Raw genomic sequence first — 27,191 nt, 5'->3', positions numbered from 1 at the left:
CTTCAGAAAATAGATCTCATTTAAAATGTAAGAGCTTTGCTGAAAGTGAGATATTGAAGCACGAGTGCCTTTGCGAAGACAATAAAAACTATTTTGGAAATGCTTTGCTAAAGTATTTTCAGAAGCAGGTACAAATGGAGAAGTCAGGGCTCAAGAGGATGATAAGATTTTTCAAAGACTGGGTCTGGAGCCTAAAGGGGGTTGTGTGGTTTTGCAAGTAGAGAGAGAGAGAAAATTCAGTTCTGCAGAGGCTTTTGAGTCTGCAACATGACAAGCTGGCAAGTTTGGTTGAAAATCCCATTTTGATGATGGGATGTGAGTTCTGAGTTCAGCCTGTTGGAAAAACCCTTGTGGTCCTTACAAGAGGAAATGGCTGGCTAGAGTGTTTCACCTGAAATAAGGGAAACGAGGAACTCTGTGGTGACCTGGAAGAAGTTATCATTTGGAAAACCCTGATAGGGCAAGTTTCTTCAGCAAGACACTGAAGTGACTAATGGAAGTAAATCAGTTTGTGTGTGTCCAACAAGCAACTAATCTCTCTCTGAAACCAACAAGAAACTTTCTGAGCAGTAACCATTTAACTTTAAGCACCAGAGCCTGGTGAAAATTCATAAATGTTGAATTCTGTGCACAGTAGAAGAATGTCTGATGTCGGTGAACTTGGAGAGGTGAAAAGTGAGATTGGACTGTGAATCAAAGAACTTTCCTGAACATATACACATTACATACACGTGCACTTAGAATTAGAAGGGGTTAAGTTAGGTTAAGTCAATAGTACTAAGTTAAAGTTTGATCCTGTTTTCATGTTTTAAGATCATTATAAGCAACTTTTGTTTGATAAAAAGTTCTAAAAATAGAACTTTTGAAATTCTATTGCTGCTGGGTTTTGGGGTCCTCTGGTCTCGTAACAATTGGCCCCTTGGTGGCCAATTTTGAAATATTAAGTTCTGACTTGTAACCCCTTTGTATTTGTATTTTGAAATGCATGTGAATTTTTAGAATTTTTAAGAAAATGAACCCTCTACAATATTTTTAGTGTTAAATCTTGCATTTTCTTTAGCACTTTCTGTTAAACCGAGTTCATGGGGGATTGGAAGAATAAAGTACAGACTACCTATTATTTACTATGAAACAAGATCTCTCCTTACAAAAAGAAAAGTTGATAATTGACTAATCCAGATGTTTAGTTCCTTTGTTTTTGGAAATTGCAATAATTTCTATTGTAAATCTGCAAATTTAGATGTGGTATAACACAATGATTTGTGGTCTCAGTAAATGCAATCATGTACAAAATTAAATTTTCATTCGATATTTAGTTTGGTGTAGTAGGTGTAGTGAAAAGTGTGCTGACAAACTGCATCATGGCCTGGTATGGGGGTATCAATACCTGTAAACGGAAAGCCCAGATAAAGAAAGTGGACACAGCCCGGCACATCACAGGCAAGACTCACTCCATCATCAAGGAAAATCCACATGGAATGCTGCAGTCAGAGAGCACAGCAATCTTGAAGGATCCACAGCACCTATTGTCGTTGCAGCCGTCGGAAAGAGGCACATTTTTTATTATTGAATATTTATTTTCTGTATTTCACACTTAGTTTGTTTGCACTCTTTCTTTGTTTGCATTTCTCTTATGTTTACATATCCTTTCTTGAGTACACAGCTTTTTGCAGTATCCATAAATAGAAATTCTGCATGGCCTGCAGGAAAAAGAATCTCAGGGTTGTATGTGTTGCCATGTTGTACTTTGACAATAAATCTAAACTTTGAACTTTGGTATTTATGCATTTCTGTATTTTAGTTGCTTGTGTGCTATTTGCTTATATTGATTAGTTTGTTGCTTAATCTCAATTTTGAACATTTTTGAAGATTAAGTGGTGTCATTTTTAAGAATTTAACAGGAAAATGTAAGGCCTCATCAGTATCTGTCACACTGTCAATTGATTTATATTGGATCGATAGTCCAGGAAGCTTTAAAATAAGATTTTTTATTTATGGCCTGCGCTGATATTTTTGGTGATTAAAAGTTCAGTTTTGTGTAGCTATTGGTACTTGCTGTTGGACCTGGTGTGTTTAATTTCTTGTTTTTTAGCTGAACAAATAGAGGGCTTTGGAGTAAAACTGCAATCTGCTGAAGACACTCAGCATGTTGAGCAGCATTAGTGGGAGAAAAGAAATTGTCAACATTTCGGATCAGAACTCTTCATTAAGACAGATGAGCCTCTTGTGTCTCCAGAGGTGTTCAGAGCTTTTAAGCTGAAGCAATTGCCAGATAGAAGTTCTTCATGTATATTTTGTCACATTGTTTGTTACTTGCATATTTTTGTTGTGTACTTTATTACTTAGTAGCTCTGTACCTAACAATGTTTAGGATTATATTGGCATTCATGTTATTTGCACTTTTTTCCATGTAGTGTGTATTTATAACACTACTTCTAAAAAATGTAATAATCTCTGAATTGCTACATGAGCCGTGGGCAAATTGGCACAGGGCCAATATGATTTGGCTGTCGCTAATGGGCGCGATGACTGGCCACGAAGAGAGCCTCCTGTACATTCGGATCCGTCAGTCTGGACGATACTTCCTCATGGACACAGGAGTGGAGGTCAGCGTCCTGCCCCCGTCGGGACAGGATACCAGGAATAGGCAGTTGGGCCCCACACTGAGGGCTGCCAACAACAGCATGATTCGGTCCTAAGGTATCTGCAAGATTCAAATGCGGTTGAGAGGCGGCCTCTTCTTGTGCATGTTCACGCTGGCCGCAGTGGAACAGCTGCTCCTTGGTGCAAACTTCCTGTGCATCTACAGCCTGCTAGTGGATCTCAAGGGAAGGAAATTGGTCCACGGCAAGGCTTTTCAAACCTTCCCCCTCAAAGACGCCAGGCTCCCAGCAGTTCATCTGGACTTTGTACAAAGATTGGACAATAAGTACACCAAGGTCCTGGCCAAGTTCCCTGCAGTGCTCACCCCCCAATCCACCACGTGATGCCCCGACATGGGGTACAGCACCACCAATCCTGACCTATCCATGGACTGGATCACCCATCCATCAGGACCACGGTCCGGCTGGTGGCCAGCAAATATGTGTGGCCTGGATTGCGGAAACAAGTCAGCGGTGGGTGAAGGTGTGCACACAGAGCCAAACAACCAAGATACAGCGGCACACCAAGACCCCACCCCAGCACATTTTGAGCTCACAGAACGAAGGTTCGACCACATCCACTTGGACATAGTAGGACCCTTGTTGGTGTCCCAGGGTTTCTGCTGTCTGTTCACGATGGTCGACAGCTTCACAGGTGGCCATAAACAGTCGCGCTGGCAGACACGTCCAGAACCTCATACGGCAGGGATCTCATCCTGGGTGGCACATTGGGTTACCATCCCACATCACATCTGACAGAGGGGCCCAGTCCGGTGTATGGTCCAGCCTTGCCAGCCTGTGGGGTTCCCAGCTGTGTTACACAACAGCTTACCATCCACAGTCCAATGGGTTGGTGGAGTCCTTCCACAGGTACCTCAAAACCACGCTCATGACCAGACTTCAAGGACGCACTGGGTAGACGAGCTACCAAGGGCACTGTTGGGCATCCACACGGCACCCAAAGAGGACCTCGACACCTCTTCGTCCGAACTCATCTATGAAGCTCCACTAGTGGGCCTGGGAGAATTCATGCCATCCCCAGGCGGACAGCAGGACGACTCCACAGTGTTCCTCAGCAGGCCATAAGGGGGTCTGTTCTGGGTCATCTGCAACAACGGGTCCACGTTAGAGCTGGAGGTCAGAGGCAAGACTGAAGTCTTCACCACAGAGAGGCTGAAGCTGGCTCACCTTGACCCTGCACGTCTGGTCGAGACACCAGCACTACGCTGAAGTGGTAGACCATCAATGGCTACAGAGACTTTGCCTCCGGGCATGAAGGACAATAACAAGATCAATAACGCTGGTTCTGGGGAGGTCATGTGGTGGCCCGCCATGGCGGTGATCGAGCTGGTGCTCTGGGCGGTGAGTGCAACCAACTGACCCCAACAAGTGAAGGGCAGCTTAAAGGCCAGCGACCCCAAAATGGTTCTGGCCCTGCTGTGTAGCCAACAGACAGGGACAGCGTGCAAGGAAGAAGGGATTGTTATGCAGGAAAGTACCTGTGTGCGGGAAACCCGCTTTTGTAATGCATATTGTGATGTCATCCGGGAGGGGGCCATGGCGGGAGCAGTGCAAGTATAAAAGTTGGGCCTGAGCCCTAATAAGACTCAGAGCTTAACCTGACTACACTACGTGTCTGTCTTCTTTCGAGTAGTGCATAGCTACAAGGCCTTAATCCCAGGTTGCATTGCTACTGGAGCAACAATGTTTCCAGTGGAAAAAGAATAGCTTTGGGATACATCTTTCATTGTTTTTCCAACACATTGGTAAGGTTACAGTTTGTCATTTACTTAAAACAATTACAAATGTAAGGCTCATCTAATCTGAGATACATTTATATGAATTAAAACATCCCATTGGTGTGGTTGAGGTAAAGCAGGCTAGGGCTTTATTCCTTGCAGCACAGGAAGATGAGGGATGATCTCATAGAGGTTAAAAGAATCGAGAGAAATTGATCTGGTGAATGCAGAGAATATTTTGGTCAGAGTAGGGGAATCAATAACTAGAGGACACAGGTTTAAGGTGGGGAGGGGGGAGAGAAGAGATCTAATAGGTACTTGAGGGTTAACTTTTAAACACAGGGTGGTGGAAGTATGGAATTGGCTGCTGAAGGAGGTGGTTTCAGGTACTATTGTAATCTTTAAGAAAATATTGGATGGATACATGAATAGGAAGTTTTTCGGGGGATAAAGGTCAAATGCAGGCAAGTTGGACGAGTGTATAGATGGGTCGTTGAGCTGAAGGGCCTGTTTCCACGCTGCACATAATGGTTCATAAAATTGGTCTAGCTTACCATAGGCACAAGTATTACAATGGATATATTATGTTGGATCATGCTAAACGTGTAGTTAATTTTGATTAATACTTTTTTTCCAATAGTTATCAAGCGAGAGAAATGAAACAAGCAAGTCTGCAGATACTGTGATTGTAGTTAATACACAAAGTGTTGGAGCACAACTTAGCTGGTCCCACAAGTGAGAGAAGTTGCATTTGTGAAACAAAATGGCTAAAGAAGAAAATAAATATCTGAACAAGGAAGGTGAAGATGAGATGGTAAAAGAAAATGTTCGTTTGCTACTTTTCTGATCCTGCTTTTTTCTTTCCTTTAACCTATTCCCTTTTTCAACACCTTTTATTTCAATCTGTGATAAAGGTTACATTACATTTTTGCTGTTAACAAATAATTTGGAATATTTGTGCACTTTTGAATAATCTTGTACTAGTTCTTTTAACATTTTGATTTCTTTACTAATTGTGAATAGTGCAATATTAAGGATGTAACAAGGTTTATTGATACATTTGATATGTCAGATTTACTTTGTCCTAATAACCTTAATCAAATAATCCCCTAATTATAAAACTTTATGTACACATGTATTTGATGAATCTGTAGCACTATTTCCAATGTCCAGACTTGCACATACCCCAGATGTGACTTAACTAGAACTTTGTTTGGATGAGGCCTCCTTGTGCCTGACTGGATATACAATATGATCTTGCTGATCTGCCCTAAGCATCAACTCCTCTCCCCATAGCACTGAATTTCCTGTTCTCTCAAAAAATGTATCAACAATTCCCTGTTCATTTTGATCAAGTAGTTGTTAATATAATCACTGCCTGGATCAATTTTAATAACAATGTAGTGCAAATTAATTATTGTGAGGACTAATTACAAATTGTATTGAACTGAAAAAATGTTTTTAATTGAAGCTTCTTGGACATTAAATATTATTTCATTTTTAGTAATTGCAAATTACATCTAAAAATTCTATATCGGTAATCAAATAACAATTTCTGGTCATTGTAATTTAAATATCTTGCTAACTAAAAGCAATGTTTGAACAGTTGCTCTCTTTGCATATTACTGCCCTGTTTGATTAGTTACTTCCCCACACAATTTTGCAAAACATAAACTATATTGCCCTATCTGAACATTGGAGAGAGTTATTACTACCTAATTGTATTATTTGTTACAGGAAATTTATGGTTATAAGAAATGCCTTTGGAAGTTGGTTCTAGTTGCTGTTGGTGCGGTTTGCACTGGAGGTTTCCTTCTCCTCATTCTTTATTGGATGCCTGAATGGAGCGTGAAAGCAACTTGCACCCAAACATCTCTGGAAGAGGCTGAAATAGTGCTTTTGAGAACCACTGTAAGTATTAAAATGAATCTGTGGTTAAAGTGCTTGGCTGCTAGGAAAATGTACTCTTGCACACACTCACGAAATATTAACCACATTAAATATGCAATACTTGATAGATGAACTTTTAGTTGATTGTTAATTATTTCTTTGAGAACATGAATACTCTTAAGATTGCTGTGTCAATATTTTTCCTGGCACGTCCAGTGGAGCCATTTATTTCAATGAGAACGGAGACAATTTCAAGTTCACTGATCTCCACATTCCATTCACACTTTTGACAAGCCCCACATTCCTTTCCTAATGATACCAAAGGATGGCGTGCTTACACTACTAAACATCACAGCCTCAATGAAGTACTGTTAAGTATTATCTTCCAGTTCTGCCCTGTCAAAGTTCTATCATTTGTACTGCACAAATTATAAAATTAATTAAATACCCAACAAGTCAACAATTGCTCTGGAAAAAAAAAACATTGGAAATACTAGTGAGATGAATGTTGGAAATGAGAAATAATTATTTTTTAAAATTGATTTTCCATTTATGTCTTGAATTGTACGACTTGTGGCAGATCTTGCCTGGTTGATTAGACAGGTATTCACTAAATTCCTGGCAGCATCTTTCTGCAATTAATTAACAGAAACTGAGTAGAAGTAAAACTGACTTTGAGACAGTCACCAAGCAGAAACAAACCTTCAAACTATTATCTGTGGTCTGTGCTCACCATCAATCACATGTGTGTCTGTGTGTGTCTGTCTGTGTGTGTGTGTGTGTGTCTGTGTGTGTGTGTCTGTGTGTGTGTGTCTGTGTGTGTGTGTCTGTGTGTGTGTGTCTGTGTGTGTGTGTCTGTGTGTGTGTGTCTGTGTGTGTGTGTCTGTGTGTGTGTGTCTGTGTGTGTGTGTCTGTGTGTGTGTCTGTGTGTGTGTGTCTGTGTGTGTGTCTGTGTGTGTGTCTGTGTGTGTGTGTCTGTGTGTGTGTGTCTGTGTGTGTGTGTGTCTGTGTGTGTGTGTCTGTGTGTGTGTGTCTGTGTGTGTGTGTCTGTGTGTGTGTCTGTGTGTGTGTGTCTGTGTGTGTGTGTCTGTGTGTGTGTGTCTGTGTGTGTGTGTCTGTGTGTGTGTGTCTGTGTGTGTGTGTCTGTGTGTGTGTGTCTGTGTGTGTGTGTCTGTGTGTGTGTGTCTGTGTGTGTGTGTCTGTGTGTGTGTGTCTGTGTGTGTGTGTCTGTGTGTGTGTGTCTGTGTGTGTGTGTCTGTGTGTGTGTGTCTGTGTGTGTGTGTCTGTGTGTGTGTGTCTGTGTGTGTGTGTCTGTGTGTGTGTGTCTGTGTGTGTGTGTCTGTGTGTGTGTGTCTGTGTGTGTGTGTGTCTGTGTGTGTGTGTGTCTGTGTGTGTGTGTCTGTGTGTGTGTGTCTGTGTGTGTGTGTCTGTGTGTGTGTGTCTGTGTGTGTGTGTCTGTGTGTGTGTGTCTGTGTGTGTGTGTCTGTGTGTGTGTGTCTGTGTGTGTGTGTCTGTGTGTGTCTGTCTGTGTGTGTCTGTCTGTGTGTGTCTGTGTGTGTGTGTCTGTGTGTGTGTCTGTGTGTGTGTGTCTGTGTGTGTGTGTCTGTGTGTGTGTGTCTGTCTGTGTGTGTCTGTCTGTGTGTGTCTGTCTGTGTGTGTCTGTCTGTGTGTGTCTGTCTGTGTGTGTCTGTCTGTGTGTGTCTGTCTGTGTGTGTCTGTCTGTGTGTGTCTGTCTGTGTGTGTCTGTCTGTGTGTGTCTGTCTGTGTGTGTCTGTCTGTGTGTGTCTGTCTGTGTGTGTGTGTCTGTCTGTGTGTGTGTCTGTCTGTGTGTGTCTGTCTGTCTGTGTGTGTCTGTCTGTCTGTGTGTGTCTGTCTGTGTGTGTCTGTCTGTGTGTGTCTGTCTGTGTGTGTCTGTGTGTGTGTGTCTGTGTGTGTGTGTCTGTGTGTGTGTGTCTGTGTGTGTCTGTCTGTGTGTGTCTGTCTGTGTGTGTCTGTCTGTGTGTGTCTGTCTGTGTGTGTCTGTCTGTGTGTGTCTGTCTGTGTGTGTCTGTCTGTGTGTGTCTGTCTGTGTGTGTCTGTCTGTGTGTGTCTGTCTGTGTGTGTCTGTCTGTGTGTGTCTGTCTGTGTGTGTCTGTCTGTGTGTGTCTGTGTGTGTGCGTGTCTGTGTGTGTGCGTGTCTGTGTGTGTGCGTGTCTGTGTGTGTGCGTGTCTGTGTGTGTGCGTGTCTGTGTGTGTGCGTGTCTGTGTGTGTGCGTGTCTGTGTGTGTGCGTGTCTGTGTGTGTGCGTGTCTGTGTGTGTGCGTGTCTGTGTGTGCCTGTCTCTGTGTGTGCCTGTCTCTGTGTGTGCCTGTCTCTGTGTGTGCCTGTCTCTGTGTGTGCCTGTCTCTGTGTGTGCCTGTCTCTGTGTGTGCCTGTCTCTGTGTGTGCCTGTCTCTGTGTGTGCCTGTCTCTGTGTGTGCCTGTCTCTGTGTGTGCCTGTCTCTGTGTGTGCCTGTCTCTGTGTGTGCCTGTCTCTGTGTGTGCCTGTCTCTGTGTGTGCCTGTCTCTGTGTGTGCCTGTCTCTGTGTGTGCCTGTCTCTGTGTGTGCCTGTCTCTGTGTGTGCCTGTCTCTGTGTGTGCCTGTCTCTGTGTGTGCCTGTCTCTGTGTGTGCCTGTCTCTGTGTGTGCCTGTCTCTGTGTGTGCCTGTCTCTGTGTGTGCCTGTCTCTGTGTGTGCCTGTCTCTGTGTGTGCCTGTCTCTGTGTGTGCCTGTCTCTGTGTGTGCCTGTCTCTGTGTGTGCCTGTCTCTGTGTGTGCCTGTCTCTGTGTGTGCCTGTCTCTGTGTGTGCCTGTCTCTGTGTGTGCCTGTCTCTGTGTGTGCCTGTCTCTGTGTGTGCCTGTCTCTGTGTGTGCCTGTCTCTGTGTGTGCCTGTCTCTGTGTGTGCCTGTCTCTGTGTGTGCCTGTCTCTGTGTGTGCCTGTCTCTGTGTGTGCCTGTCTCTGTGTGTGCCTGTCTCTGTGTGTGCCTGTCTCTGTGTGTGCCTGTCTCTGTGTGTGCCTGTCTCTGTGTGTGCCTGTCTCTGTGTGTGCCTGTCTCTGTGTGTGCCTGTCTCTGTGTGTGCCTGTCTCTGTGTGTGCCTGTCTCTGTGTGTGCCTGTCTCTGTGTGTGCCTGTCTCTGTGTGTGCCTGTCTCTGTGTGTGCCTGTCTCTGTGTGTGCCTGTCTCTGTGTGTGCCTGTCTCTGTGTGTGCCTGTCTCTGTGTGTGCCTGTCTCTGTGTGTGCCTGTCTCTGTGTGTGCCTGTCTCTGTGTGTGCCTGTCTCTGTGTGTGCCTGTCTCTGTGTGTGCCTGTCTCTGTGTGTGCCTGTCTCTGTGTGTGCCTGTCTCTGTGTGTGCCTGTCTCTGTGTGTGCCTGTCTCTGTGTGTGCCTGTCTCTGTGTGTGCCTGTCTCTGTGTGTGCCTGTCTCTGTGTGTGCCTGTCTCTGTGTGTGCCTGTCTCCGTGTGTGCCTGTCTCCGTGTGTGCCTGTCTCCGTGTGTGCCTGTCTCCGTGTGTGCCTGTCTCCGTGTGTGCCTGTCTCCGTGTGTGCCTGTCTCCGTGTGTGCCTGTCTCCGTGTGTGCCTGTCTCCGTGTGTGCCTGTCTCCGTGTGTGCCTGTCTCCGTGTGTGCCTGTCTCCGTGTGTGCCTGTCTCCGTGTGTGCCTGTCTCTGTGCGCGCCTATCTCCCTTTTATTAGCATAGGATCCACAATCTACAACACTATCTTGGTGATTCAAATGTTCATCTGGATGGTTCTAAATTTTATGGGAGTTCCTGCCTTCACAAGAGCAGTGTGATTGATATTTCAACTAGCCCTTGGGTGGGGAAAAAAAGTCTTCCTCTGATCCCCTCTTCTGGTCTTGGATGCCTTTATCATTGGGAAAGGTTTAAGTCCAAACTTTAAGGCCATTTGCACTTATAACTGCTATGGAGCTAGATCAAATATAGAGAAGAAAAAAAAAGGGTCTTTATCTTTCTTTATATATTTGCACTTCTGGATACACAAAATGTAGGATGAATCCAAACTAGCTAACTATTATTCAACCTGGAACAAAGCATAAACTGCTGGAAGAATCCAGCAAGTCAGGCAGCATCTGTGGAAGCAGAGAGATGCCAATGTTTTTGAGCCAAGTCCCTGCATCAGATCTCATTGACCATTTCTCTGTTTCAGATGCTGCCTGAACCCCTGCGTTCCTGCAACAGTTTGTTTTTTTGTTCCACATAACAGTATCTGCAGTCTATTGTATCTCTGTGGTTTAATCTATGGCAGCAATGTCCAGTTTGGCCTTCATCAGGACCCATTATTCCAGGCACAAGATGGGAGGTGTGAGTTACTGTCCTTGACTCTGAGGCAATTTCTAATTGTGATAAACAGAAATCAATGGATGCGATGAGGAAAACACTGCAATGGTGAGAGACATATCTTGTGTAAAGGAAGATGTACACTGTAGCAAATGGGTGGGGGTGCTGTAGTTGATAGGAAATCAATCATCCTAGTGGAAGGAAATCACTCTGAGTTTGTCAGGGCATTGTCCTAGACCATGCTATCTTTAGCTAGTTTAAAGACTTTCCTCTTCCATCAAAAGGTAGAAGTGGGGATGTTCATTGATAATGATGTTAGATTCCATTGGCATCTCCTCAGCAAATCATGCTTACTTGTATTAAGTCTAGACTAGGGATCTCCAAATTGGTCGATATCGACCCCAAGGGGCCAGCAAGAGAATGTGAACCTTCAACTCTTGATGCTGAATGACTACATTTCTTGTCCGCAACATCCTGGAGATCACCATTGATCAGAAACTGAACTGGGCCAGGCATGAAAATATTGTTGTTACCAAAGCAAGTCACAAGCTGGTAATGCTGCAGTGAATGACTCAATTCCTGTGACCAAAAGGTCTTTCCACTATCTAGAAGGAACCAGTCCGGAACATAATGTAATATGCTGTATTTCCCTAATGTAGCACCATCCAGAACAATCTAGCCTGCTTGATTTGTTACCTCACTGACCAACCTAAACATTCATCAGCTCCCAGTGGTTGCAGTGCAAACCATTTGCAAAGTTGTCGCAGTTACTTCCTCGGCTACTTTGATGACACCTCTCAGGACCCATTTATCTCACTACTAAAGGGTTCAAGGATGACAAGTGCTTGGGTGCACCTCCACTTCAATTTTCCCTCTTAGTTGAACACCATGTGGTCTCTAAAATATTGTTCCTCCATTGGCGTTGGGTCTGGATCCAAAATTCCTACCCTAACAGCATTTTGGGAATATCTTCAACAAAGGACTACAGTAATTTAATAAAGTCGCTTACCACAACTTTCTCAAGGGTGGGCCAGCCTCATTAACAATGTTTATATAATATATATAATTTAAAAAAACAAAAGCAAGTTGCAGAAAAATTAGGTTCTTTTACAAATTTGTAAAATTGTACAATCCAAAGGAATGTGATTCCATACGTTATTGATAATGTATGTAAATAATGCTGAGGTGGTTGAGAGTGTGAATATTCATAATTTGTCTTGGTGTAACTTAATTAAAGCTGCTCTGAAGAACGCACACTAACACCTTAACTTCCTCAGAAGGTGAAGGAAATTTGGCATGTTCCAAGTGACTCCAATTATTATTGATTGATGTAGAATGTTTCCTGTCTGGATGAAGCACAACTTGGTTTCCAAACTGCTCCGCCCAAGGCTGCTAGAAATTGCAGAGAGTTTTGATCACAGTTCAGGTCATTACCAAACCAGTCTCTGCTCCATTTATTCCATCTACATTTCCTACTGCCTTGTGAAAGCAACTAAAATAATAAAGATCTATCCAGCCCTGGTCAGAGTCTCTTCACTTCTGTCTTGTTGGGCAGAAGATGTATGGGTTGATTTGCTTGAATAGCATGCAAAACAAAGTTTCTCAATGTACACAATAGTAATAAGCAATTCAATAATGACTACAATATTGAATTCAGTAGTTCAACATAGTTATTTTCTGTGTGGGCAGTCACTGACAGTTGTTGCATCTTTAGTTGAAATATATTCTTGAAGTTTAATGAACAATTTTGTACATAATTGTATCAGTATAACAAAAATTAAAATAATTTATTAGTGAATAGTGTCATTTAGCCAGTTGCTTACAGGTTATCTCTCTCTTTGAGTTACTTGTATTGTGCATTCAATTTTAAATGCTTTTTTTAAAAAAATCTGATCAGTCAGCAAGATTGCCAAAGTCACATTTTGTTGTAATTCAAGAAATTAGGTTGGATATTTGGAGAAAACACTTCTTGTTTCAGGATGAATTTAAGACCTGGTTTTGGGCAAAGGTTTACACGTTATTTTCTGCTGGAACTAAGACAATGGAGAATTTTGGACCTCAAAACAATAAAATAGTGGAAAATTATGAAGATATTTGTGTGGATCAGCATCATCTTGAGCACAATAAAAAGATGCTTCTCAGGAAAAGATCAGTGAATGAAACATTGAAGGTGAGAAGTTATAGTGTTACGGAGTCCAGAAGACCCCCAAAACCAGCAGCAATAGATATGCACCACAACACAGGGTTACTTCAACAAAAGTAGTTTTTAATTATATTTAAACAAGAAAACAGAATTAAACTTTAACTTAATACTGAACAAGCAAATGGTTACCACTCAGGAGGGTTCTTGCTGGTTTTCAGAGAGAGATTCTTCTTCCAGGACATCCCCAACTGATTCCTTCTCAATCAGTCTTGCTGACGAAACTTGACCCCTTCAGGGTTCTCCAGATGATCTTCTTTCTTTCAGGTCATCTTTCAGACAGACAGCCTTCTTTGACCAGACAGTCTTCCAAAAGTTTGCCAGCTTTGCCCTTCTGGAATTAATTTCTGTCTCCTCTCTCTGTTTTCACACCCTCCCTCTCTGAGAGCAAAACTGTTCTGTCCCTGTCTGCAAAAATCACATGCTCTTCCAGGTAAGCTGTATGTTGATACTTGCTCATTTACAAAAAGCACTCTGCAAAAGTCCTGTGTTTTAAAATGAATGTGTGTGTGCAAGCTGCTCTAGCAATCTCTCCCAAGCCACCTCAAAATACTCTGTCACAATAGAATCTCTTAGCTTCAAACATAAAAAGGACCTGTTGAGCTGTGGAAATTGTGCCTGCTCCTAACTTTTAAATTCTTGTTAACTGTTCTATCTGATTTATCATTGTGCATTTTTCTCCACTTTATCCAGTTCTATTTTAAATTATATATGTTCCTTGTTTTAGTAGAATTAAAATGATTGGTGTCCTCCATGTACCCTCTTGATAATTCACTAACTTTATCCTTGTATACTCCTTCTGAACTTAAAAAATATTTCCTGTGTCTGATTGCAATTGAGTTATTCATCAGACAGTAACAGTGTTATTCCCTTTAATATCAATACTCTTAATTTTTTTAGATTCGTTATTTTGAACACCATAATGTAAAATACTTTTGGAACAACGTCTTACAAAACTTTAAAGTTCTAAAGTAAGTTTAACATGTAAATGGGCATTCTGATGATCTTGTACCCTCAATTACAGAAATCACAAGAATTTTAAATGCTTTGTTATATTGTAATCCTATTCCACACCCACCCCCCCCCCCCCCCGTCCCCTGCCACTCCCTCCAAACTGAGTACTCTATGATTGCAGCATGAATCATTTGAATCCCTATGACATCAAAATGCAATATACTTTGTCTTATTGAAAACTAGGATGCTGTCCTATATCTTATTTCTTAGAGAACTGACTGAGGGCATTTCATGGTCAGCTATACACACTCATCACAGTAAAGGACTGAATAAAGATCTGGAGGAGTATCGGTAAATCATTATTTGAACTTCTGATTTCTCTATCTTTGTCATGTTTTATTTGGAATTTGTATGACTGTGTGAGTTATTTTGATGGATATTTGTTAACCCATCAGTAAGTGTTATATAAAGACACTGCTGATGCTGGTAATAGAAAATGATGAAAACACTCAATTCTTGCAGCATGTGGATTTTCAGGTCAATGGGCTCTGTAACAATTAATGTCATTAATTACTTTGAAAAATTCACCCAATCTTTTTCTCCCACTGATGCTGCTCGACCCTCCAGCAGATTGTGTTTAGCGTCAGATTCCAGCATCCACGGTCGCTTGTGATTTGTATGTGTTCTCATCTCACTGAATTGCATCTAGTCTACATGCTGACAGATTGGAGAATTACTGATGTGTCTTTCATGCTGCTCCCTGTCCATCTGAAATTGTAAATGGGTTCTGTTGTAATGTTCCTTTTGTACATTATTACATGGTAACTTGCTGGTGAGATTGGATTGTTTAACTTGAGAGCTATATCGAAGACAGGTCAGAAATGTACATTTCATTAAATACATTTATCATTTTCAAAGAGAATAATTATTTTCCATTCTTCCATGTTTCAGTCCATATCCTCATACATAGAAGAAGAAGAATTAGCATAAGTACAAATCTACCTCTTCACAGAATGTTCCTCTTCATTATGTTGGCATGTTTCATTTTCAGCTTATTGATAAGCTTGTGCAAAAGAATTCCTAAGTTGAAATTTGTTTTGTTAGCTGAGCAAATTGTTTTTCTTAATTCATTAAAATTTAGTTTAAAAAAAAATATCTATTTCAAGATTTTGAATATAAATTACTTCTTGACAAGAAATACACGATGGCCATGTCGAGTATTATCACTGTTAAATTGGGCTGTTAAGGTAAAATTGTTTTAATTTTTTTCTGTATTGCTTTACCTAAATATTTGATTTGATCTTTATTTCTATGCAGTAAGCTCATTTTTGGATCAAATGAAGTTAAAGTAAAAGTTCCTTCAGTATTTGAACTGTTATTTAATGAGGTGGGTATCAAGATATCTTTACATGATGTAGCATTTTGAAAGTATATTTAAGGTTTTGTTAATTTATGACTAGCAATTTCAGACGTGTACTTTTGGACTGCAAATAAATTATGTGCATATTTTGTTTCTTTTTTAGGTGCTTAATCCTTTCTACATATTCCAACTATTTAGTATTACTGTTTGGATGTTTGAGGGGTATTATTATTATGCTGTGGCAATTATCATAATGTCAATTATATCGATTGTGACCAGCCTACATACTGTTAGAAAGGTAAGATTTTAATTCATTGGTGATCTACTGATGCAGGTGTCATAATTGAGAGTAACTTTTTTTTTAAAGGAAGCCAATCAGTTCAAATTGATTTACTCTTATCAGGGAACTCTCCCAATTTTCCAAGCCTTCTCAGCAGATATTATTTGCATGTTCTTTGGCTTGGCTTCGCAGACGAAGATTTATGGAGGGGGTAAATGTCCACGTCAGCTGCAGGCTCGTTTGTGGCTGACAAGTCCGATGCGGGACAGGCAGACACGGTTGCAGCGGTTGCAGGGGAAAATTGGTTGGTTGGGGTTGGGTGTTGGGTTTTTCCTCCTTTGTCTTTTGTCAGTGAGGTGGGCTCTGCGGTCTTCTTCAAAGGAGATTGCTGCCCGCCGAACTGTGAGGCGCCAAGATGCATGGTTTGACGCGATATCAGCCCACTGGCGGTGGTCAATGTGGCAGGCACCAAGAGATTTCTTTAGGCAGTCCTTGTACCTCTTCTTTGGTGCACCTCTGTCACGGTGGCCAGTGGAGAGCTCGCCATATAACACGATCTTGGGAAGGCGATGGTCCTCCATTCTGGAGACGTGACCCACCCAGCGCAGCTGGATCTTCAGCAGCGTGGACTCGATGCTGTCGGCCTCTGCCATCTCGAGTACTTCGACGTTAGGGATGAAGGTGCTCCAATGAATGTTGAGGATGGAGCGGAGACAACGCTGGTGGAAGCGTTCTAGGAGCCGTAGGTGATGCCGGTAGAGGACCCATGATTCGGAGCCGAACAGGAGTGTGGGTATGACAACGGCTCTGTATACGCTGATCTTTGTGAGGTTTTTCATTTGGTTTTTCCAGACTCTTTTGTGTAGTCTTCCAAAGGCGCTATTTGCAAAATGACTTCAAGAACTGCACGATACAGACATTGCAAGATTACATTTCTGCACCACTTAATAATTTGTCTATATGAATTTCATCTATATGAAAGTCTAAAACTGTGATTCTCAAACTTTATCTTTCCATTGACATACCACTTAAGTAACGTGGTATGTGAGTGGGAAGGGAAGGTTGAGAGCACTGCTCTAGACCCAATTGTTACTGAAATATTTTGCTTGATAAAAATTGTCACTGGCCCTTTTCCTTCAAAGTTATGAAACCATGTACATAATGAGTCAATTAGGTACGAATAAAAGAGTGGTTATCAAACATTTTCTTTCCACTTGCATACCATCTTAAGCAGTCCCTTACTCATCACAGAGCACCAATGGCATTGAAATTACTTAAAGTGGTATGTAAGTGGAAAGAAAAAGGTTGAGAACCACTGTTTTAGACTTTCATGTAGATACAAGAAGAATTAAGGCACAAGTCATGAGACTTGGAGATAAACAGCAGTTAGTGATACTAGGGAAAGGATTTCATTACTGAGATGTAATGTGGTATATGGAAACAGAACAAAATGGTTTCTCATTACCAGCCACCTTCTTCCTCCCCATCCCTTTCAACACCTCACAACTGCATTACTGTCCTTTTCCTAGTGGCCATTTATGGTTATAAGTTATTGCTGTGCCTGTTGCTTCAAGACTTCCATTTAAATCAAACGCAATAATTATTACCCAATGATCAAATTAAGTAACGGTTCCCTTGATCTCAATGATGCAAAGAAAATTGTTAAACACCAATACTTTAGAAGTCTGAAACTTTCCTCACAATATGATCATTCCAATAGCACAATGATCTCATGTATAATTCATCACAGCAGTGTTTAGCCCTTTCTATGGTGCTGTAGAATAGCTTGTAGGGTCAGTGTTGAATAGAACAATGTGATTCCTAGTTAAAATAGCACTGAGGGCTTTGATGATGTACATCTTCCTCTACAGTGATCCTGCTGGCTCCACCAAATTTAAAATGGAGCGCTGGGGGAATGGAGAAACAGGCTCCATAGAAACTATTGACTGCCTACCAACCTCCTTCATTTTGTGATACGGTGCATCAGTAATTTGAGATATGTGAGGAGTGAAACAGACTTGAGAAGTAGAGAAAACTTGATTTATAATTTGTAACCCAGTTTCCCATGGGATTTTTCTTAAATCATGTCTTGTTCTCATATTGACAAGTGGATAGGGTATCATAATGTATCACATAATTATTGTAATAGGATAGCAGAAAACAGTGTTTGGTCTAGCAATATCTATATTCTTGCCAGGTAAGGTGGATTTTTTTTTCGTGTTTGCGGAATGTATTTGTAGATTATACAGGATTGTAATGAATTTATTGCTTATTATTTCAGCAATTTATTATGTTACATGATATGGTAGCAGCTCATTGCACTATCAGAGTTTCAGTTTGCAGAGCAAACAATGGTAAGTGTATTTCTAAATTGCTTAAAGAGATAGGATTTTAAGTAACCCTGAAACTTCAACTACATTTATAGATGTTTATATTGAGGTTACTCTGGTTTTAGATTTTTAGCTTTCAGTTTTTCAACTCTATGGTATAATTGTTTAGATTATGCCAGAATGTATCTAATCCTATTGTGAGGAAATGCATACTCTGGCTGGTTAATTTAAAAAAAATCTCCCATCCTTTGTAATGTGAAATACCCGCTTCCCTTGCAACTGTTTTCACTTCAATGCATTTCCCTCATTGAAATGGATTTAGTCCTACAATTGTGAGGTAGTAATGTTTGAAGAGCTAAGACTAATCTTTTTTCTTAATAATTTAAATATAATTCTGTATTTGATAATTATCAAAGTCTAACATAACTATCAGGGGAGTGATATTTGTTTTTTAAAAATTATATATGCAGTTTTATCTGGTGAGATTTGTTTTGCATTTCAAATATTAAGGAATATATTTGTCGTGTCAAGAAAAAAAGTTTATGCTCTGGATCTTTCAGAAATAGAAGAAACTTTGTCGACAGACCTGGTGCCTGGTGACATTTTAGTCATTCCAGCTCATGGGATCACAATGCCTTGTGATTCAGTGTTGTTGAGTGGCACTTGCATTGTTAATGAGAGCATGTTAACAGGTAACTAAGCACATTGGATGAAAGAATATGATATCACTTAATACATTCTTATTAATCATGTGGTGCAAAGGTTTCAGTTCATTCAATAAATTCTCCAATGAGAATAATCATCAGATGCGTCGATTTCAAACAATCTAGATAAATGCCTAGCATTTTGTTGGCTTCAGCATTTCAACTTGACACTACTGGCACTTGTCTAAATGTTAAGCAAATTCTGAACTCTCGCATGAAAGCGGGCCACTGAACTCAACCTGTTTGTGCCGATCAGTGAGCATCCCACAGTACTTAAGCCATAGGCTTCTATCCAACCAGTGTCAGCCATTCTTTAGGGTTGTGTGTTCCTCTAATCACATTTCCCTTCCCCATTCATAGATCTATGACCACATTGTTTTATCTACCACTGATATGGGGGAAATGTTTCTGCCGACTACCCGAGCTACCACTCATGATTTTATATACTTGCATCATAAAAATAATGAAATAGTTTATGAGTAGGCCATCTGGGCCACGGCGTTTGCTCCACGACTCAATAAGATACCCATAACCCTTAATTTCCCTACTATGCTAAAATCTATCCAACTGTATCTTCAATATATTTAATGAGATAGCCTCAACTGCTTCCTTGGGCAGAAAATTCCACAGATTTACTACTCTGGGAAAAGAATTGCCTCCTCTACTCCCACTCTGCTGTCCTAAATCTACTCTCTTGAATCTTGAAACCGTCTCTTGGTTTTTAGTCTTACCTACTAGTGGAAACAACTTTGTTTCCTCTATTTTTTCCTATCCCTTTCATAAATTTGTCTGCTTCCATAAGATACCCTTTCATTCTTCTGTGTTTCGCCAAGTATAGTCCCAGGCGGCTTGATTTCTTTTTGTAACCTAATCCCCTCATCTGTGGAATTATCATGATGCACCTCCTTCAATGGAAGTATATATTTTCCTAAGTAAGGGAAACAGAACTATATGCAGTAATCTAGATATGACCTCGCGAGTAACTGAACAGTTACAGCCGAACCTCCCTGCTCTTAAATTGAATCCCTCAAGCAATGAAAGATAACCATCCATTTTCCATATTTATTTTCTGTTGCATTTGCAAACTAATCTTTTACAATTCATGCACAAGCACTGCCAAGTCCCTCTGCCCAGCAGTATACTGAAATCTTTCACCATTGAAATGATCTTATCTTCTATTTTCCTTCTAAAGTAGATGGCCTCATATTTACCAACATTTTATTTAATATGCCAGACTTCCTTCCTCACTTAACCTGTCTATATCTTTCTTCAGACTCTCCACACATCCTCTGTACAATTTGCTCATCCACTCAATTTAGTGTTCTCGGCAAATGTGGGTATGCTACACTCAGTCCCCTCTTCCAAATCATGAATGAATATTGTGAACAATTGTGGATCAGGCACCAACCTCTGTACCACTGCTCGCTTCCAATTGCCAACCAGAAAAACATGCTTTTATCGGAACTCTCTGCATTCTGTTGTTTAACCAATCCTCTATCTATAATAATGCAATACTCTCAACTCCATGTATCCTTACCTTATTGATAAATCTTTTATGCTGAACCTTATTGTACACCTTCTGGAAATTCAAGTGACAACATCCACCGGTTTCTTTCCTATCTACTGCGCTCATTTTCATGTCCCCACTTATGCATCTATGCTTCAGGGAGAATAGTCGCAGTTTCTCCAGTCTTTCTCCTCAAAAGTTAACTGGTCCATCTCAGGCAACATCCTGGTGAATCTCCTCTGCACCATCTCCACCACTATCATATCCTTTCTGTAGCATACTAAGTCTGCATGCAGTACTCTAACTGAGGCCTGACCAAGGTTATATCAAGTTAAACATCAACCTCTCTGTTTCTTGGAGAAATGCATCTCATCACCATTGTAAGCTCCATCTGTTATTTTTCACCAACATGTCAGCATCTCTTTGCAGAAGTGTGATGATGTTAGCACTGCTTGCCGGGATGATTCAAGGTTCAGCTGTACTTTAGAAGCTTGACGTTATCCAGGCAAAGCATCATGTTTAATTGGCATCCAGTTCATCATCTCAAATATTTATTCCCTCCTGTGTGCAGCTATATTGTGTACTACTTCAAAAACTTAAGTGTTGCTAAATGCTCATGTGACTCCAGATTATGTATCATATTTCCTTAAGACATTTGAGACAATGTGGCTCATAAAATTCCAATGCTCCCATTCCATTATGTATTTGCCTACAACAAAGACATATTTCATTACATCTTTAATTCCATTTGGAGGTGGCTTGAAATGTATTGAATTGTCTATCTCTGCTTTTTCCTCTTAATTAAGGTGAAAGTATTCCACAAACAAAAATCAATTTGCCAAATCCAATTAAGACTTCAAACAGTCTGGAAGATGATGAAATATACAGTCCAGAAAAGCACAAACGGCACACACTCTTCTGTGGCACTTCAGTTATCCAGACACGATTTTATTCTGGGGAACTTGTTAAAGCTCTTGTAGTTAGAACAGGTAAGGTAGTTTTCCAAAATGGAGTTATTATAAACCTACTTTAGCATGTACTGTGATGATTTTGTAAGGGAATGATATTTCTGAGTTTTAATAAAATTGCTCCAAACAATATTATTTAATTATTTGAAGCATATCTAGATTAATCAGAAATAATACATGACTGGTGATAAGTAAACATAGTTTATCACATAGGTACTGAAATCATTCCAAAAGAAAGTGATTTAAAAATAAAACAGAAATTATAAAAAGGGTGTGTGAACTAGTGTAATGCAGGGTATATGTTTACCAATAGTTTGTGTATGCCATGATCTATTTTGATTTATTGATGATGTGCGAGGTGAAAACTATGATGCCTGGTATTTTTCAGTGGTAGTCAATATAAAATCTAGTCATAACTCATTTATAGATGTCCATTGTATGTAAATTCCATCTGTAAGAAAAATATAATTGGATAACCACTATTATTTAAGAATTCATTTAGTCAACAGCTTCTGAGGAGGTAGAAAATTTCCCAAATGGTACTTCTTTTCAGTTTTTCCTCCATCCTTCCCATTTTCCCCATTTCCATGCCTATATCTTTCTGCTGTATCAGAATACCCAATCTTGATTTTATTCAACTCACCTTTATATTTGAAAGCTGATTATCAGAAAATTCTGCTGTCTATTTGTCTCTTGGAGGCTGTGTTATAAGATGGAATTTAACACTAAACCACATCAGGTTATGTTGGGAAAAGTGACCCAAATATTCCTTGCAGACACCCTTAATTAATTTTTTTTAAAAATCTGGAGTCCTGAGAGGGTTGAATTGGGAGAATACAAGTTTCATGGAGGATTATAGTTGTAGAGATGGGATGGGCTGAATTGTTGGATGGATTTGAATATAAAATTGACAATTTTAAATGAAATATCGCTGAACACAAGGCCAATGTAAGTCAGCAAATTATGTGTGGCACAGTTGGTGTAGCGGTTAGCACAACGCCTTTACAGTGCCAGCGATTGGGAGGGGTGTCAGAGCAGAGATGGTGAATCCTGTGCTGTCTGTAAGGAGTTTGTACTTTCACCCCATGTCTTCATGGGTTTCCCTGGAGGCTCTGGTTCGAAACATCCCAGTGGTGTAGGTGTAAATTGAGTGGCACGGACTCTTGGGCTGAAATGGCCTGTTACCCTGCTGTATGACTAAATTTAAATTAATATACAAGTTTGAGCAGAACTGATTAATTTCAGTCGAAATGTGGGGGAGTTAAAATTTAACAATTGTTGGAGATAGGAGGCTGGCCAAGAGAATTTTGAAATAATTACATTTGGAGGAAATAACAGAATAATAATTCACCGATAGATAGACTGGCACAGAAACCGAGATTGAAAATATTTAAAAAGGTATTTCAAATTGAAAACATTTCTTAAGGCAATTCACAGGAATATAATCTGTCAAATTTTCTCACTGAACTACATTGGAGCAAGATCCTGGGTTAACAGAGTTATTGTGTGACATCAACAACACACCCCTCTTCATTCCCTACTTCTATGAAGTTTTCACTTTACAGAGGGCCCATTGTTGATATATGCACTGTACTTTCTGTAGAAATGTTGATGTGGCACCGTTTTTTTTAAACTCCCCTTACAAACCACCATTTATCTTATGGCATTCCAGAATGATACAATATTTCTTCTAATTTAATGTTCATTACTTGTTTTGTAATTGCTTCAAGTGGGTCGAACACAGGTGAAAAGAGGTGTTTGTAAACACCTCTTTTATCTGAACAAATATGATGTTATGGCTTTAAGCTACACCTTTCATCCTTGTTCCCATTTTGTCAATGGTCTTGCTCTCTCTTCCACATTTCAAGAATAATGTTTTTATAAATGTGATGCTTTTGACAATTGCAGCACAACCTTAAATAAGTTTAATTTTGGTCCTAATTTCACTTCATTGTCCATTCAATCCATGGTACTTAACTTTTGATTTGAATTCCCTTGTTAGGTTTTAATCCTGTATTTCACTTGGCTGCATCTCTTCAAGAAGGATTTTTTGGGGAATTTTTAATATTCTTTAACTGAATGTGTTAGTTTCTCTGTCATCCACTTGTATATGTGCCGTGGCCAAGCAAGCTGGGACCCAAGGTCCTTGGGTCGTAGGTTTTATATCGGAGTGGCCTTCTCCTATGCAGGTTTCTTACCCGGGCTGGAGGGGTCTGCCTCCCCTCCTAGTTCGGTCCATACTGCCCGGACTGGGGCCGAGGCCGCCGCTGCTCTCCCTGTGCCCTGACTGGGGCCGCCGGCTCCAACTCTCTGCCCGGATCGGGGCCTCCGCCTGCCTCACTCGACCGAGGCCGGGGCCGCCGCCGCCTCCCCCTTGCTCCTGCCCGGATCGGGGCTGCCGCCGCCTACCCTCAACCCGGACCGGGGCTGCCGCTGCTCTCACTGTGCCCGGCCTCGGGCCGCCGCCTCTACCTCTCTGCCCGGACCGGGGCCTCCGCCTGCCTCACTTGACCGAGGCCGGGGCCGCCGCCTCCCCCTTGCTCCTGCCTGGATCGGGGCCGCCGCCGCCTACCCTCTGCCCAGACCGGGGCCGGGGCCGCCGCTGCTCTCCCTGAGAGCAGGATCTCCATCCTCAACCAATGGTCAGAACACTTCCAATCTCTTTTCAGTGCCAACCGCTCAGTCCAAGATTCCGCCCTGCTCCAGCTCCCTCAACAGCCCCTAAGGCGAAAGCTGGATGAGGTCCTCACCCAGGATGAGACATATAAGGCAATCGAACAACTGAAAAGTGGCAAAGCAGCAGGTATGGATGGAATCCCCCCAAAGGTCTGGAAGGCTGGTGGCAAAACTCTGCATGTCAAACTGCATGAGTTTTTCAAGCTTTGTTGGGACCAAGGAAAACTGCCTTAGGACCTTCGTGATGCCACCATCATCACCCTGTACAAAAACAAAGGCGAGAAATCAGACTGCTCAAACTACAGGGGAATCACGCTGCTCTCCATTGCAGGCAAAATCTTCGCTAGGATTCTCCTAAATAGAATAATACCTAGTGTCGCCGAGAATATTCTCCCAGAATCACAGTGCGGCTTTCGCGCAAACAGAACTACTGACATGGTCTTTGCCCTCAGACAACTCCAAGAAAAGTCCAGAGAACAAAACAAAGGACTCTACATGACCTTTGTTGACCTCACCAAAGCCTTCGACACCGTGAGCAGGAAAGGGCTTTGGCAAATACTAGAGCGCATCGGATGTCCCCCAAAGTTCCTCAACATGATTATCCAACTGCACGAAAACCAACAAGGTCGGGTCAGATACAGCAATGAGCTCTCTGAACCCTTCTCCATTAACAATGGCGTGAAGCAAGGCTGTGTTCTGGCACCAACCCTCTTTTCAATCTTCTTCAGCATGATGCTGAACCAAGCCATGAAAGACATCCGGTACAGCACGGATGGCAGTCTCTTCAATCTGAGGCGCCTGCAAGCTCACTCCAAGACACAAGAGCAACTTGTCCGTGAACTACTCTTTGCAGACGATGCCGCTTTAGTTGCCCATTCAGAGCCAGCTCTTCAGCGCTTGACGTCCTGTTTTGCGGAAACTGCCAAAATGTTTGGCCTGGAAGTCAGCCTGAAGAAAACTGAGGTCCTCCATCAGCCAGCTCCCCACCATGACTACCAGCCCCCCCCCCCTCACATCTCCATCGGGCACACAAAACTCAAAACGGTCAACCAGTTTACCTATCTCGGCTGCACCATTTCATCAGATGCAAGGATCGACAACGAGATAGACAACAGACTCGCCAAGGCAAATAGCGCCTTTGGAAGACTACACAAAAGAGTCTGGAAAAACAACCAACTGAAAAGCCTCACAAAGATAAGCGTATACAGAGCCATTGTCATACCCACACTCCTGTTCGGCTCCGAATCATGGGTCCTCTACTGGTATCACCTACGGCTCCTAGAACGCTACCACCAGCGTTGTCTCCGCTCCATCCTCAACATTCATTGGAGCGCTTTCATCCCTAACGTCGAAGTACTCGAGATGGCAGAGGTCGACAGCATCGAGTCCACGCTGCTGAAGATCCAGCTGCGCTAGGTGGGTCACGTCTCCAGAATGGAGGACCATCGCCTTCCCAAGATCGTGTTATATGGCGAGCTCTCCACTGGCCACCGTGACAGAGGTGCACCAAAGAAAAGGTGCAAGGACTGCCTAAAGAAATCTCTTGGTGCCTGCCACATTGACCACCGCCAGTGGGCTGATATCGCCTCAAATCGTGCATCTTGGCGCCTCACAGTTTGGTGGGCAGCAACCTCCTTTGAAGAAGACCGCAGAGCCAACCTCACTGACAAAAGGCAAAGGAGGAAAAACCCATCACCCAACCCCAACCAACCAATTTTCCCCTGCAGCCGCTGCAACCGTGTCTGCCTGTCCCGCATCGGACTTGTCAGCCACAAACGAGCCTGCAGCTGATGTGGACATTTACCCCCTCCATAAATCTTCGTCCGCGAAGCCAAGCCAAAGAAAAAGAAGACTTGTGTATCCATTCATTAGAAGAGTGGATATCTAATAAATATCTTTCAAGATGCAAATCAGTCTGCTGTGTATTTCAATTTTCTGTTTCAGTAACTTTCAATTTCACTGGATATTATTTTGAAATATATTTGTAACAGAAATTAGTAATATTCGCTCTTTAATTTCCCCCTCCTTTGCTCTAGACTGACAATGGAGTATGGGTTCAGGTGTGCTATTAAAGGGCAGATGCTAATGAGTGTAGACATTGAAAGGTAGTGTAAAAGCAGAGGACTATTTGTCAAAGCCATTAATGATGTATTCTCCATCCAAAAGCTTCCATGCATGTATTTTTATGGCTCTTTGATAGAATGAGGAGATTGAGCTCACTGTAAGACCACACTCATGGGGTTGTATTATAGACAGCCCAATAGTCAACGAGAATTGGAGAGATAGCAGGCAGCTGCAGGAAACAAGGTTTGATAGGAGGAGATTTTATCTTTCTACCTATTGACTGGGACTGCCATACTGTAAAAGAGCTGGATGGTTTCGAGTTTGTCATATGTGTTCGGAAGAGTTTTCTAAATCAGTCCGTAGAGATGCAATGACACTACAACGATGATCTAAAATGGTTAGGACCAGGTCCATGTCGGATAAATGTTTTTTTTTGAGAACTAGTCATTTTTTTAAAAACAGCCCCAGTAGCAACAGCAAATCACGTATCAGTGTTTAAACAACAACAAACAATAAGGGAAGGCTTTTTCAGCATTAAAATAAAATTCTCACCAAAAAAAAAATGCTGGCTGCCACCGATCACCGAGACGAACCCAATGCCGCCGCGGATCACTGACGTGAACCTACCACTGTCTTCCTGGTCTCCAGAGCTCCTGTCGACAGAGTCCTGACTCTGAATCCTTCCCTAGGTCTCACGCACAGGCACACCTTGAAGTTGGCCGAGGGGAGGTTTCGGAGTCAGTGTCCGAATGTGCTGAGGAGGAAGGGAGGGAACACCACTGAGCCCGAGGAACCGCTCCTGCTGGGAGGCCACTCTCCTTGATGATGCCAGGACAAGAGATCCTATTGACTGTGGTTGAGAGACAGTGGCACGCAGTTTGAGAGGGAGAGTTGGAAGAAAAGTCAATGGGGGAAGGCAGAGAAGCAATGGAAAGAGAGAGGGGAGGGATTTACCTGAAATGAGGAAAATTGTCATTCTAATTTCATGTTGAGTGAATTTTTTTCAACCTGTGAGGTCAGTTTGGCTCTGAAAAAATTTCAGATAAATGAGGATTTCTGATTTGTTTCAGATATCCTCATTTATCCGAAATTTTTAAAAAAAAACTTTGGATAGGTAAGGATTTCGAAGAATGATTTCAGATAATCGGAGGAGTACTGTACAAACTAGAGAGAATGCAATTTTGGATCTCCTATTAGGGAACAGGTAGAAGAGGCAACAGAAGTAGGGGAACATTTTAGGTCCAGTGATTATAATGCCATTAGTTTCATGTTAATTATAGAGAAGGATATGTCTGGTCCTTGGGTTGATGTTCTAAATTTGATATAGGCCTATTTTGAGAAAATGAGAAAGAATCTTGACTGTGTGGGTTGGGATGTTGTTTTCAGGCAAAGATGTGTGAGGTAAATGAAGACCTTCTAAAGAAACATTTGAAATTACAGTTTGTATGTTCCTCTGGATGAATGAAGGGTCAATTTTAACATTTACGAAGAATTTGGACAGGTGCATGGATGGGAGAAGTATGGAGGGCTATGGTGTGAGACTAGGCAGAGAAATGGTTCAGA

General features: G+C 41.8%; 1 protein-coding gene across 4 annotated transcripts in view; it reads left to right on the top strand.

Moving 5' to 3' along the window:
* Positions 1-27,191, top strand: part of atp13a3 (ATPase 13A3) — a 107,015-nt gene that overhangs the window by 8,348 nt on the left and 71,476 nt on the right. For all 4 annotated transcript variants that reach the window (XM_069897028.1, XM_069897029.1, XM_069897027.1 and 1 more), the window contains exons 2-11: positions 5,022-5,195; positions 6,119-6,292; positions 12,564-12,755; positions 13,686-13,756; positions 14,010-14,090; positions 15,057-15,126; positions 15,263-15,397; positions 17,661-17,733; positions 18,270-18,401; positions 20,727-20,909. In XM_069897028.1, coding sequence (XP_069753129.1) covers positions 5,145-5,195; positions 6,119-6,292; positions 12,564-12,755; positions 13,686-13,756; positions 14,010-14,090; positions 15,057-15,126; positions 15,263-15,397; positions 17,661-17,733; positions 18,270-18,401; positions 20,727-20,909 — 1,162 coding nt within the window. In that variant the 5' untranslated portion in view covers positions 5,022-5,144. The remainder of the gene's footprint in view (positions 1-5,021; positions 5,196-6,118; positions 6,293-12,563; positions 12,756-13,685; positions 13,757-14,009; positions 14,091-15,056; positions 15,127-15,262; positions 15,398-17,660; positions 17,734-18,269; positions 18,402-20,726; positions 20,910-27,191) is intronic.

The sequence above is a fragment of the Narcine bancroftii genome, chromosome 9 (genome assembly GCF_036971445.1).
Source record: "Narcine bancroftii isolate sNarBan1 chromosome 9, sNarBan1.hap1, whole genome shotgun sequence".
Lineage (NCBI taxonomy): Eukaryota > Metazoa > Chordata > Chondrichthyes > Torpediniformes > Narcinidae > Narcine > Narcine bancroftii.
This window is presented reverse-complemented; position numbering and strand designations above follow the sequence as displayed.